This window comes from Delphinus delphis, chromosome 1 (genome assembly GCF_949987515.2).
Source record: "Delphinus delphis chromosome 1, mDelDel1.2, whole genome shotgun sequence".
In the NCBI taxonomy this organism is placed as follows: Eukaryota; Metazoa; Chordata; class Mammalia; order Artiodactyla; family Delphinidae; genus Delphinus; species Delphinus delphis.
The window spans coordinates 55,577,064-55,591,396 of NC_082683.1; the positions used below are offsets into that span (position 1 = coordinate 55,577,064).

General features: G+C 42.4%; 1 protein-coding gene across 2 annotated transcripts in view; it reads left to right on the forward strand.

Annotated features, from left to right (window-relative positions):
* AK4 (adenylate kinase 4) overlaps window positions 1–14,333 on the forward strand; it is an 81,684-nt gene that overhangs the window by 51,520 nt on the left and 15,831 nt on the right. For both annotated transcript variants that reach the window (XM_060023309.2, XM_060023300.1), the window contains exon 4: window positions 12,901–13,073. In XM_060023309.2, coding sequence (XP_059879292.1) covers window positions 12,901–13,073 — 173 coding nt within the window. The remainder of the gene's footprint in view (window positions 1–12,900; window positions 13,074–14,333) is intronic.

Here is a 14,333-nt window from a genome sequence, read left to right on the forward strand (position 1 = left end):
TGACGAATTGTTTCTTCATACTTTAAGTAAGTAGAATCTCTCTATTGGTTTTGTTTTTCCTCTTATATATAGTATGTCCTTTTAACCTCCAATTCACTTCTTTCCTTTCAGGGTAGTTCTCCTGTATTATGTCGTTTTTTTGGTCCATCTGTTCAGTTTTTCTATTTCAAGAACGCCAGTTATATTGGATGCTTTGTTGAATATTCTTTGTCATTATCGTATTTTGTTTAAATTTTTCTTACAGCTGTGTTTCCTTTTGCCTTCAAACATGTTCAGGGCAGAGGAGAGCAAAACTTTATTTATATTCCATAACTACTTTATAATTTCTTTACCTTTTGTTGCCATGCATGCTATGCTGTAGGGCCTTTGCACTTACTATGCCCTCTGCCTGCGATGCCCTGGCTCCTGAGATCCATGTGGATTGCTGCATTCACATCTCTACTCAGGTATCCCCTCCTCAGTGAATCCTTCGTGTACCGTCCTATCTACCCATGTCACTCTTTCTTCTTACCTTATAATCACATGACATTAGATATTTATCTGCAAATTTGGTGTTGTGTACCTTCCTCATGCTCCCACCCCCAATGAAGTCTTCAGAAAGCAGAGATTATATCTGTGCTGTTCATGGTTGTATTGCCTACCACTGTGTTTGCTGCGAAGGAAAGGCTTATAAGTATATGTCTGATTATAGAGAGGTCTGGCCCACAGCCTGTAGCTAAGCCTACGTACGGGATACTTGGGGCAAAAATGTGGACCCTGGTGAAATCATTTACAAATCCAAATCCCTTTTGTCTCAATTGAGATACAGTGGGGCCAATTTTCCCCTAATTTGTTTCTAGAGACTTACGTTCAAAGAATGACCAAGCAGAATTCTTAAACAGAAGAGCCTTTAAGCGAAGGATTTGCAGATGATGGCTACTTCCTCAGTGCAATACCCATTCTCCCTTACTGGGAAAAGGGCTCCATGCTGTTAGAATAACCTGTTTAAGAACAAAGGTTTTAAGTTAGTAGTTGTCCTCTATGCCCTTAAACAGGAAAAATCCTTAAGCTAATGTCAGAGGATGTCCACGCCATTTGGGAATCTCCCCAAGAATGCCTACCTAATAGAAATTCTTTAATTTCAATAAGCCATTTTGAAGATCCAAACTTGTGGTTTAAAGCCAAATGTTCTGTATCTTGTATTTGTCAGTGGATCACTAAGTAGTGATTATAGCATATCTCGGTTTTTAAATCATTTACTACTAACCTATATAAGCTCTTTGAGAGCAGTACCCATTTATTACAAATCTCTTAAACTCGAGGATGTATAACAGGATTTCCAAGTGTCCCTGGAAGGTTTCAGTGAGCAGGAATTAGTCCCTCGAGCTCTCTTGGCATAGTGGGAAATGTGGAGCTCACGAAGTGATAGGAGGTAGCATAAGCTCCATTTGCCAACATCTGGAGCACAGCTGCTTCTTAATCTTTTCACCATCTGTTAATAAAAACTGGCTGAAAAGGACTATGGAGGTCTCAGATACACATAGAAATAAATATTGAATAAACAGATAAGATATAAGAGAGAAAAGGCCTTCACAAAACAGATTTTGATGGTGATTAATTTTAAGTTATAACTAAGGCTTCTGGTGGGTGGTATGAATGGTCTGAATGCCCCACTGGGTTAGGGAAGACCATGGAAGAATAACTGACTGCTTTCAACTTTAATCCTTCCGTGATTAATTGTGATGAACAATCTGTAACCTGGTTCTTGTTTTTCTAACAACTGGGAAGAGATGGGTGGTCAGAAGCCACCACGTTGGCCCCAGATCTTAATGGCGGTAGGAAGGGGGCCTGATGTTGCTTGGCCTTTTCACAAGCTGCCCGTCCCAGGCGGATGTTGGACGTTGCCCTTCAGAGCTGCCCTTTTATTTCCATCAAGTGGAGGGCTTGCTTTTCTGCCTGGGAATGTGGTGGTGGACTCTGGCTCTGTGCCCTTCCTCTGGAGTGAATGCACTCCAAATTAGAAAAACAAACGTCCTAGTTCCCTCTTGCCCTCCACTGCCTGAGCTTGTTGTTGCGGCACCTCCTGCTTCAGCTACCCTCCCTCAGGCTCTTGGCATGGCTGACAGGAGTCGGTGCCAAGGCCCAGTGGCCAGCACTGCTGGGAACATAATACCAGTCAAGACTTTAGTGACATCTCCCTGCACCTGGTAAATCTTTTGGGGAGTTTTTAAAAACAACCTGTAAGGCACCGTAAGTAGTGATGCACCATGATAGCTTCTGGGAGACTGTATAAAATTTCAGCTTTCAAGGTGGATTGGCTGTTTGAACAGGACAGAGCAGCTTTTCCAGGCCAGGTTATGAGATGAGATAGGGATACCGTGAGGTAGGTTTTCCATACTCCTGATCAGAAACCATGCAGTGGAACAGTGTCATATGTGTAGTTAAAGGGAGGAAAGCAAGCTTTCCATGCTTAAATATGATCTTTATTTTACTTTACCTGTTGGGCTTTCTGGTTTCCTCAACAATGGAATGTATTCACTGGGAATAGGCTGTCTAAGGAGGCTGGAATACTGCTAGTCATTTAAAAGCATGTCTTTCAGGATTAGTTTTAGTAAAAACAAAAGCATACCACAATTGTTGCAGTTCTTTAAGTGGAAAAATTATTAATGCTGCCACCTGTTGACAGAATTTGAGTATGCATCAGCCCACTTGGTTAGTAATCCCTGCCCGCCAGGAATACCATATCCATGTGAGATCTGACACTATCCCGGGCATTTCAGGATTAAACACAGCCCCAGCCCTCAGGGATCTTGTAATTTTAATAGGCTCCATGAGCAAGCATATTTAAAGAAGAAGAAATAGCCACAGCTAGAGTGGCAAGTTTTCCTTGGGCCTGCCAGTGTAATCATAGCCTGCCTCGTCTAAATCACTTAATTAAGAGACGATAATCTCTTGGTTAGAATGTATTTAAATACTTTGCATATGCACTGAAACACTTTCATGTTCAGAATGGCTATTCCTATTTAGATACAGATTTTCTGTTACAAGACTTCCATGGGATCATGGTTTAACATTCCATACATTAGCTAATTATGTGTTTCCTTCCAAATCCCAGTAGCCTAGCAATTCAAAATACCAACGACTTGAATCTCATACCACGAGTAGATCTCTAGCAGAGAACTTGGATCAGTGGATATCAAATGGTAGCTAAATGTATTCTAGAGCAAAATGCCCACAGTTACCCCACCCCCCAAGTCAATATGAACATCTCATGTCCTGATACAGGGGCATCTTGCTTGACAGGTTTCAAGTAGTCTGCATACTCTGCCCCTCTGACATTATGTTCTTTTGAAAAAATATGTATGGTTGGATAATAACGCTTTTTAAAAAACGGTTTAAAATGTGCTGGTCACATTGCACCTCTTCTGACATTCTCTTCCTGGCAGCTGATTGATGTGAGAATTACAAACGAATTACTTTGGGGCTTCCCTGGTGGCGCAGTGGTTAAGAATCTGCCTGCCAATGCAGGGGACACAGGTTCAATCCCTCATCTGGGAAGATCCCACGTGCGGGGCAGCAACTAAGCCCATGTGCCACAACTACTGAACCTGAGCTCTAGGACCCGTGAGCCACAACTACTGAGCCTGTGCACCACATCTACTGAAGCCCGCGCACCTAGAGCCTGTGCTTCACAACAAAGGAAGCCACCGCAATGAGAAGACCGCAGACCACAATGAAGAGTAGCCCCCGCTTGCCAAAACTAGAGAAAGCCCGCACAGCCACGAAGACCCAATGCAGCCAAAAATAAATAAATAAATAAAAAAAACAACAGACATTTATAAAAACAAACAAAGAAAAAAACAAATGAATTACTTTGAGGATTTACTCAGCCCAACTTGAGACACTGGTGTAAATAAATTCAAGGAATTCTGGAGCTACCATTTATTTTTTTTATTTTTTAATTTTTTTATTTTTGGCTGTGTTGGGTCTTCGTTGCTGTGCGTGCGTTTTCTCTAGTTGCAGCAAGCAGGGGCTACTCTTTGTTGCAGTGCGCGGGCTTCTCATTGTCGTGGCTTCTCTTGTTGCAGATCACAGGTTCTAGGCATGCGGACTTCAGTAGTTGTGGCTTTCGGGCTCAGTAGTTGTGGCTCTCGGGCTCTAGAGCGCAGGCTCAGTAGTTGTGGTGAATGAGCTTAGTTGCACCGCAGCATGTGAGATCTTCCCAGGCCGGGGATCGAACCTGCGTCCCCTGCATTGGCAGGTGGATTCTTAACCACTGTGCCTCCAGGGAAGATCCCATGCTGCCTTTTTGAGTACCATTTCCTGTTGTCTGCCCTGAAGTCTTAAAATTAGGGTCTGTAGGCTGAAGGATATTCATTTCTTAATTATCTTATAAGCAGATAAACACTGCTCCTCACTCCATGGAACCTTTGTCCTTACGCCTAACTAGAGTGACAGACGGGACCTGTGCCCCTTCAGGCCTGTGACATTGTACCCCAAACTTCAGTGGGATCCCCGGCCCATCCCCAGGGCCTTGGTGACCACTTCAGAGATGAGGACACCACAGCTGCCCTGAAAATTATACTGTGTGAGACTGGTCACTTCCAACTGTGATGCTTGATTATTAATGGAAATGTAAGTCATCCCTCTTACATTACATCCCTCTTACATGACCTTTTAAAAATTCTCTTCTCTTTGTTACTGATTCCCCTCCTCCTGCCCCTAATTCTTGATTCTTCCACCGTACTCTGGAATCCTCTTTCCTTATCAATTTTCTCCACCTTCCACATGCCCTCTCTTTGTAGAATGCTCTGTCTACCTTCTGTCTTAAGGAAAACCTGGGTCTCCCCTTACGATGTTACTTTTTTTTCTTGTTTCTTTTGGTTTTTTTTTTTTTTTTTTTTTTTTTTTTGCGGTACGCGGGCCTCTCACCGTTGTGGCCTCTCCCGCTGCGGAGCACAGGCTCCAGATGCGCAGGCTCAGCGGCCATGGCTCACGGGCCCAGCCGCTCCGCGGCATGTGGGATCTTCCCGGACCGGGGCATGAACCTGTGTCCCCTGCATCGGCAGGTGGACTCTCAACCACTGCGCCACCAGGGAAGCCCACCTCTTCTGTTTTTGAGGCGATTCATTTCTCCCACGTGAAAGCATCCTGTTGGGTGATTGTGGTGGTGATGGTATTCTGTCTCCCTACAACCTCTTTCATACTTTTATAAAAGCCCAAGCTTGTCTTCATCCTTCACGTCCTTCTTACTGTCAAACTTGCTACTTGTCTTTCGACTTCCAGCTCCACGTGGTTTTCATTTTCTCCCATTTTCCACTCCTTCTCCAGCACTTTGCCCTGGGCCAGCCACCATGCTGGGATTTACATATAGTAATTTTTTGAATTAGATATCATCATTCTCAAAGGTACAGAAAGGTTAGGTAACCAACGTCGCAAAGTGAGAAAACCATAGGTGAACCGCCAACCGAGGAAGTTTGTCTCCAGAGTCTATATTCATTCTCAAAGTCTGTACTTGCCATGCTGTTTTTCCCTAGTCATGTGTTTAATGGTGTGTGCAATGATATTTATTGGAGTATACTGGAAACCGTTTAGATGTCTAGCAGTAGGGGGATTGGTTAAATTATGACACATCCAAACTAGGGAGTACTCTGCAGGTATTAAAGAGAGTGAGGGAGCAATGTGTACTATGTATAAAAAATATTCAAGATACTTTAACAGAAAAAAGCAAGATGCAGAATATTTATTATGCATATGTGGGAACAGAATCTGGCGCGTCTGTGCCTGCAGCACTAGACCAGGCAGAACCCCTGAAGCCACCAGGATTTGGGTTTCTCAAGTCATTTTGTAAGCTGACCGCTCTGGTTGCCAGCAGCAGGCAGGCACTGCTTCCCGTCTGAGAATTTGCTTCTCATAGTATGCAGTTTTCTGTTTCAGAAGGAAGACAGCCAGGTGTGGTACATGGTGTGTGATTCTGAAGTCAGATAGCACTTGGTTCCTTGGTTCTAGGTTCCTCGGTTATTAAATATGTGGTCTTGGGCAAGTCACTTAACTTTTCTGAGCCTCAGCTTTTATAACTTTAAAATGCGGATGATGCTCACCTGGCAGAATTGTGACTTTTGAGATACTTATTAATTCATTCAACAAATATTTGTTCAGCATCTACTATATGCCAGGCACTGTTTTAGGCACTAAGGATATGGCAGCAAATAACTTTGAAAGTTCTGCCCTCATTTCGCTTACATTCTGGTGGGAATAAAAGCACTCAGAAAATAAGTCATAGACAAAAAGTGATGCAGAGAAAAAAAGAAAAAGAATGAAGGGTGAATGGGGCGCCAGTGGTGGGCTGGTTAGAGAAGCCCTCACTAACAGACCTGCTTCGAGCCAAGGCTTGTGAAGCTGAGGGCATACCTGGACATCTGGAGTGAGAGCCTTCTAAGCAGAGGGGACGTGAACTATAAATGTCTTAGGCGGGAGTGAGCCTGCCTGCTTGAGAACAGCAAGGATGTCAGTGATGTGCAGGGAGACGAGGAGAGAGGAGGAGAGAGAAGAATCAGGAACAACAACAAGCCTTTGCCGGCTACTGCAAAGTTTCGGTTTTTCTGTTGCATGTAATATATCTGGCACATTGAGGATGCTCGACAAATAGTAACCATGATGATGAGGATGTTACCGTGATGCTCTGCTCTTTTGGTTGAAGAAAGATAGATGGGGTGACATTTAGGATTCTTTTAAGTACCCCTCCTTTATACCCCTGGAACAACAGCATAGTAGAATAGAAAGAGCACTTGAAAGACCAGAGACCCGATGTTAAATCCAAGTTCCTCTGTTGACCCTCACTGAAGGCAAACATACTCATCTATCCAACAGAGGGTGATAATTCCTGCTCTGCCGACCTCCTAGGGTTGACGTGAAGAATGAAATAAGTAAACTTATATAAGTACTTCGTAAACTGTAGACTAAAAATACGCGTGAAGCATAAAGGCTGTGTTTGCTGAATTATTATTGGAACCTGGAAACCATCTAGTCCAGCTTCTAGAGTTTCCTTGTCTGTGTGAATGTTTCTAGAAATGGGGTGCACACTGGTGGAAAGGACTGCAGAGCCATATCTTTCTCGGTTTGGGTTCTGTTACAGTTAGTGCAGCCTGCGTGTAGATTAGCTCCTTGCAAGTTGTGTCCCATTGCCGCCACAAGGCACACCTGTACTACCAGCAGCTTGAGGCTGAATCTTTGTGCTGAATCTACCAGTCTTCTGAATTTTAACCTAAATTAAGGCTCATCATGATAAGGTTTTTTTTTTTTTTTTTTGCGGTACGCAGGCCTCTCACTGTTGTGGCCTCTCCTGTTGTGGAGCACAGGCTCTGGACGCGCAGGCCCAGTGGCCACGGCTCACGGGCCCAGCCGCTCCGCGGCATGTGGGATCTTCCCGGACCGGGGCACGAACTCGCGTCCCCTGCATTGGCAGGCGGACTCTCAACCACTGCGCCACCAGGGAAGCCCCATGATAAGGTATTGAACTGGATCAGGAAAGTAAATTTAAAGAGCTTTATTATCTAAAAATGAGGTGATGAAAGGGGCAAACAGATAACTAGAGTGGGAAGGTTATTACTGTCATGGCTATGCTGTGCCCGAGCTCTAAGCTATGCTTGGGTTCAGTTCCCTGGTGACTGGGTGGGACCAGAATGCGGAGTCTGTGTGCTGAACTGTAATTGTGGGAGAGCAAAGAGCACCAGTGACCCCCCAAACTCTTAGAAACTCTCAGAAAAGGAATTAAATATGGGTCTGAATGTGAGAGCCCAGTAGGTTGGCACTGCCCAGCATATTTTTGAAATCTGTTCCTTGTGAATTCAGCTTATTTTGTACACAGTTGCATTTCCCACCCATTCTTCCAGAGGCCCCCAAAGTTCAAAAGCAGTTCTAGGGGAACTGAGCAGATGGGCTTCTGAACCTCATTTGACAAGGAAACGTTAACCAATAATATTTGAGTTTTTATTTGTGGAAGGAATTGTTATATTCTGTTTTAGAGCTACCTCTTCTTTCCTACGGCTTTTTTCAGCTCTCAACCTCTACCCAAAGGATAAAGAACAATGTTTTCTTGTCAGGGTAGTGACTAGTGATGCTGGAACAGAAGGCCCCAGGGACTGTGGCTGAGTGATTGCTAAAATTCTTTGTGCATACTCATCAATAAAAATGTTGTCTACATCTTCAGTATGTGGATATTTATGTATAAATATATAAATACATACAATTTTATTAATATATAACTGGTAAAATGGGCCCTCCCAAATAGAAGATTAAAAAGAATGAGGAAAAAAAAACAATAGAGGTTCTGTTTCTTTCTTTCTGTACTCTGAGGAGGGTCTCTTTGGAAGCTGCTGCTTCAGAAGATGGCTTTTCCTTGAAATTGGATTTGAGGAAAGAGCAAAGATTGATTTGGGATTGTTTTGGCTGCAGGCATCTTTCTAATTCCAGTTGTCATCTTGACGCTTCAATGAGGTGTAGGTTATACAGGGAAAGGCAGGACCTGGCCATCAGTGGGAGAGTGCCTTTATGTGGAAGGCTTACTTCCCTCACTTTATTGGTGTTTCAATGTAGATTGTACCGGGCACAGTACCAGGAGATAACAAGGGGAGTGAGACACGTCTTAAGTCCCCACCTCAGGAAGCTCATCTTCTAGGGCAGACTCTGGTGCGTGGTGTAGGCTGAAGTGGACTAAGACTTGGCATAGTGCCTGGGCCTGCTGCCAAAGTGCTTACTCTAGCATCCCCAGCCTGACCTGCAGTGAGCTGTTGGGAGGAGGGAGACAGAAGAAAGCACCTGGCTGAGGGTGTGTGTAGTATTCAAAAGGGAATTTGGTGGGAAAGAATTTGGTGTGGTTTTATCTGGACTCTCCTAAGACCCCTTCCCTGTCCCCCAGTCTGTGCAGCCGTAGATAGAATTGAGCCATGAGCACCCACGTGGGTCCACATCTTGTTCCTGGGTGACCCAGATAGCATTACATTATTATTTACCTGGTAACTGTCACATATATGGGGCTCCAGAGTACACTCAAATGCTATGAAACCCCAATTCTAAAAGTCAGTCTGTTTTTGAACTTCATAATAATCAAAAGAGAAGTTGCTTCATGAATCAATTTTAAAGTAATCAAGCCATTCCATGATAGAGGGTTACATATAGACTTTACAGAGCTCAAGAGTCATATAATTTCATGGAATTATTTACAAATAAGGCAGACTAATCAAAGAAGTATATTCACTTAATAGAAAACTAGAAGGGGACTCCCCTGGTGGTCCAGTGGTTAAAAATCCACCTTCTAATGCAGGGGACGCGGGTTCAATCCCTGGTCGGGGAACTAAGATCCCACGTGCCACAGTGCAAGTAAGCCCGCACGCCGCAACTACTGAGCCCATGCACTCTAGACCCCGCGTGCCACAACTAGAGAGAAGGCTGCGCGCTGCAGCGAAGATCCCGCGTGCCGCAGCTAAGACCTGACACAGCCAAATAAATAAATAAATAAATAAATAAGAACAGTAGAAGACAACTACCCTAGTGTTTGCCCACTGTGTACCAGGCGTTGCTGCCTTCCAGAGCTAAGGCCAAGGTGTCTACATTGTACTTAATCTTAGGCAGGTATGATTTGACCTTTTACTTCCCCAGATACCAAGCAGTCATAATCTGATCTGACAGAAATTATGTTGAGATTTGAAAAAAATCTAGTTAGTTTATTTAAAGGCAATATTGTTTTCTATTTTGAAGATACTGTATCTCAGTTCCCATTGCAGAAGCACCCTGAACATACTTCCAGGCATAATCTCCCAACATGCGGGTGCCTTTATGTGAAGGGGATGCTTAGCCAGTGTGGGAGGAAGGAGGGAATACAGCTGAGTGACTATTGGCACAAGAGCCTAGGCTGTAAGATTAGAAATACCTATTTCTCTGATGAAGCCAGCCTGAATGCAAGAGAGATCACAAGAGGACAGCAAATGAGGATGTGAAAGCAGTTTCTTCTGATGTTAGCTGTAATGTTGGAACAGCTCTGGTGTTGCCTGGTGGAAGCATGTGTTTAGCTTAGGTTGGGCACATGATAGCCGATGAACTTAGATGTGCTCTGCAAGATAAGCCTCTCCTCACCTCTGTTTGAACTTACTCTGTCTTTCCTTGTCATAAGAATAGAGTTGAAATGTGCCCTGGGTTTGGGTCTCTCTGTTCTTGTATCCCTTTGCAAAGAGATAACCACTTAATCTCTTAAGAGATTCTGCAATAAACAACATCAAAATTTAGAAACTTGGGGGCTTCCCTGGTGGCGCAGTGGTTGAGAATCTGCCTGCTAATGCAGGGGACACGGGTTCGAGCCCTGGTCTGGGAAGATCCCACATGCTATGGAGCAACTAGGCCCGTGAGCCATAACTACTGAGCCTGCGCGTCTGGAGCCTGTGCTCTGCAACAAGAGAAGCCGCGATAGTGAGAGGCCCGCGCACCGCGATGAAGAGTGGCCCCCGCTTGCCACAACTAGAGAAAGCCCTTGCACAGAACCAAAGACCCAACACAGCCAAAAATAAATAAATAAACAAATGTGGGGTTTAAAAAAAATAATAAAGGTTGGCCCAGTTTAAAAAAAAAAAAAGTTAGAAACTTGGGCCATTGGATAATTTCCCTTACTGGAGAAATTAGAAAAGAAGCTCCAGGGGAAGCCTAGAACAAATTATCTGTAGCGAAAATCCAGTTTTATTTTTTTCCCCGATCCACTGCAGAGCAATCTCTTTTGGCAAATACAAATTACTGGAAAAATTAAAAGAAAAAAACCCAATAAATTCAAGCCCAAATTTTAGATTCAACAGAGTTAAAATTACTCTGTGGAATTGCTATAAAATTCCTAAATGTTTTTTCTCATTTCTGTACTTACTGTGACCAGGGCTTACATTGGACTGCAGACCAGATGTTGAGTTTAGTAAGATATAGGGAATGAATAATTTCAGATGGGACTTGCAAAGACACTTAGATACAAAGTACCGTAAGCAAGTTCATCAGGACATAAACTTTGGAAATAGCTACAAGGCCCTATACTAAGTTGCTCATCTGTGTTAATTTTTTAGAAGCTGAAGGGTATAGCAATGATCAAGACAGAAAAAGTCCCTTTTCTCAGAGTGAGATAGGGATAGAAAATAAGCATAAATACTTGGAAATTATTCATAGTAATAAATAATAGAAAATAAACAGTAATGAGATAGATAGTGGAAGGGGAATGGGACTATTTTAAGTATACTAGTGTAAGAAGTCTCCCTGAGGAAGTTACATTTATGCATATATCTGAAATGATAGGAGTCATATTCAGAGACCTGCAGGAAGAACATTTTAGGCAGAGGACAGCAAATGCAAAGGCCCTGAGGCAGAGGTATCTGACACTACAAAGATAGAAAGGAGCTAGTGAAGAGAGCAGTATTGAAAGTAAGTCGATGTGGCCAAAGTCAACCTTGGGCATCATGTCATGTGATACTGAACAAAAGAAGAATAAATTATGGAAGTGTAGATAAGGAAAGTGGTGTCATGGGTAGCCCAAAGGTGAAGTTGTGGGAACAGGTGAGTTGGGTTGCAGCTGGGGAACATGCAAGACCAAGGAAAATCAGAAATATCATCCAGTGTCCTGGTGTATGGAGAGCGGGGGAAGAGGGGCCTATTTCTGTGTGCAGAAGACGATGGATGAGGACCCCGGGAGGAATGGGCTTTGGAGAAAAGGGCCTGGCCTCACAGGCAATAAGGAAGGCATTGAAGGGAGCAGAGGTTGGTACCTGGAGCGGGGGCGTAGAGACAGTGTTGGGTGGGTTTTGTCACATTGAATGCAACAAACACTCTGAAATCACCTTGGCATTCAAACGACTTGGAGATTTTAACAGAGTGCAGCACATTCATGTTTGAATAACTGACTTCCTGTAATAGGAAAAGGAGTTCTTTGATTGTTAAGTGATTTAAGTTTGTCTTCTGAAGATTGCACCTCCTATTATACTTTCTTTCCTGCTGTCCATCCACCCAGCTCTTTTATCTAAGATTTAGAGGACATTTTTTTAAAAAGTGATAATTGGATACAGTAAGGTTTTTAACAAAACAGACCAACTTGACAAACTATTTAGGAACAAGATACTACTGTGTACCATCCCAGCCAAACCTGGGGTTATATTTAAAGCAGGTCAATCCCTGGTGGGGGGGGGGGGAATATATATATATATATATATATATATATATATATATATAAAATTTGGGGTCAACTAACTGCAAAAAAGGAAGTGATGCCCATGAGTTCAAATTTCAACTGCAGTTTATTTTCCGACATTTAGAAAAGTAGGGTGAATTTATAAGTTTTGCAGTGTCCAGATAGTTTCAAAAGCACCAGTTCTTTTTGAGATTGGAATTTTGCCCACCTTGTTACTAAGGTGCAGGCTCAAATGAAGGTCTGAGTGAAGGATCCTACTTTAATTGATTTAGACCTAAAAAATATTTCTGTGTATATATAGAGGTATCCTAAGAATAATATGCTCATAAGCTGTTAGAACTAAAAGGACACAAATAAAATTTGCCCCTTTGATTCTTTAACAGAAGAAGAAATGGAGGTGTTATAACTTGCCCAAGGTCACACAGGTAGTTAAGAGCAGAGCTGAGACTAGAGTTGGGACTAGCGTAGTGATGTTCAGCACTTACTGCTTTTATCATGTGACTCCTTAGCCTTTCATATTCCAAATGCTAAAGCTAGGTTGTAAAGTAGCGTATTTTCTTCTAGTATTAAATTTATAGAAGTAGATATAAATTCCTGATTAAATCTCCTTTCTGGGTAGTGTACGTGCAGATTTGATTATTCTGTCTCTGAAAATATTTCAACAACTAACTGAATTGGGAAGTGTCTCACATTTAATGTTTTGTTTTGGCATTTAGGTTTTCCTAGAACATTAGTTCAGGCCGAAGCCTTGGACAAAATATGTGACCTGGACCTAGTGATCACTTTGAACATTCCATTTGAGACGCTCAAAGACCGTCTCAGCCGACGCTGGATTCACCCTCCTAGTGGGAGGGTATATAACCTGGACTTCAACCCGCCTCATGTACATGTAAGAATATACAAAATACTTTCGCATATTGACAAGAAAGGTAAAAAGGGGAACGATATGAATAGGCTGTTCCAAAAAGAGCAATATATATAGCCAGCAAATATTTTAAAATTCTCATTAACTAGTAGTGAAGGGATGTAAATTAACGTTTACAACATTTATTGCTGGTTGGGATCTGGGAAAATGATACTCTTACCTGTATTAGGTATATGAAATATTAATAGTCTTTTAGAAGAGCAACTGAGCAACCTACATTAAAACTTCTAAATACATATTTCACTCAACCCACTTCTGGGAGTACAGTCTATGGAAATGTAAGCACTTTCAGGTCAGGTCATGTACAGGATGAGGCTTATTTCCATGTTGTTTGTAGTGGGAAAAATAAAACAAAACTTGAAAACAGAACAAATATTCATCTGTGTGGATGATTAAATAAATTTGAGAATAGCCACATTTTGGAAAATCATGTATAAGGTTAAAAAAAAAAGAGACATAGTAGTACATTCTTTGGCCCGGAGAAATATTTCTCCTGGGTATTGTTGAATGAGAAAAGCAAATAGCAGAATGATTACATTTTTCTAAAACCGTGACCTCCCTTCTTCTTCTTCTTCTTTTTTTTTTTTTTTTTGGCTTGCGCTGCACGGCTTGTGGGATCTTAGTTCCCCAAACAGAGATTGAATCCACCCCTCAGCAGTGAAAGCACAGAGTCCTAACCACTGGACTGCCAGGGAATTCCCTATGACCACCGTTCTTTATGTATATCTGTTTACGTGTCTGTAAGCGCTCTCTAGCTTCATAGGAGTAGTGATAAAGATATAAAGGAACTATCCTAGACTGGCCAATAGTTGAGGCTGGGACAGAATAAGGAACAGGGTTAGAGTGAGTGGGGTCATGTGAGTGGTGGGAGTGCGGAGGAGAGACTAGGCAGGACTAAAGGCGTGAAAGATTGCCCTTAAGAAGAAGTTCAAAATATAACATCTATGCATCTGCGTAAGATTAAATACATGTAAAGGTATATGTTTAAAGAAACTTTTGACAAATTCATTTAAAGAGTAACTGTTCTTTCTGTTAAAGACATGAATTAGTTCAATCTGATAATTCTTCAGTTATTTGGTGGTAGATACTATTACTTGTTCTTATCCAAATGTGGAAGGGGTGGCTATTGTGTCTTATTGGGTTCATGTTTATGGAATAGGCTAGACTTGGATATAGATAGAGTCAGTAATAATTATAGAAAACTACTTCAAGGGGTTAAGGACG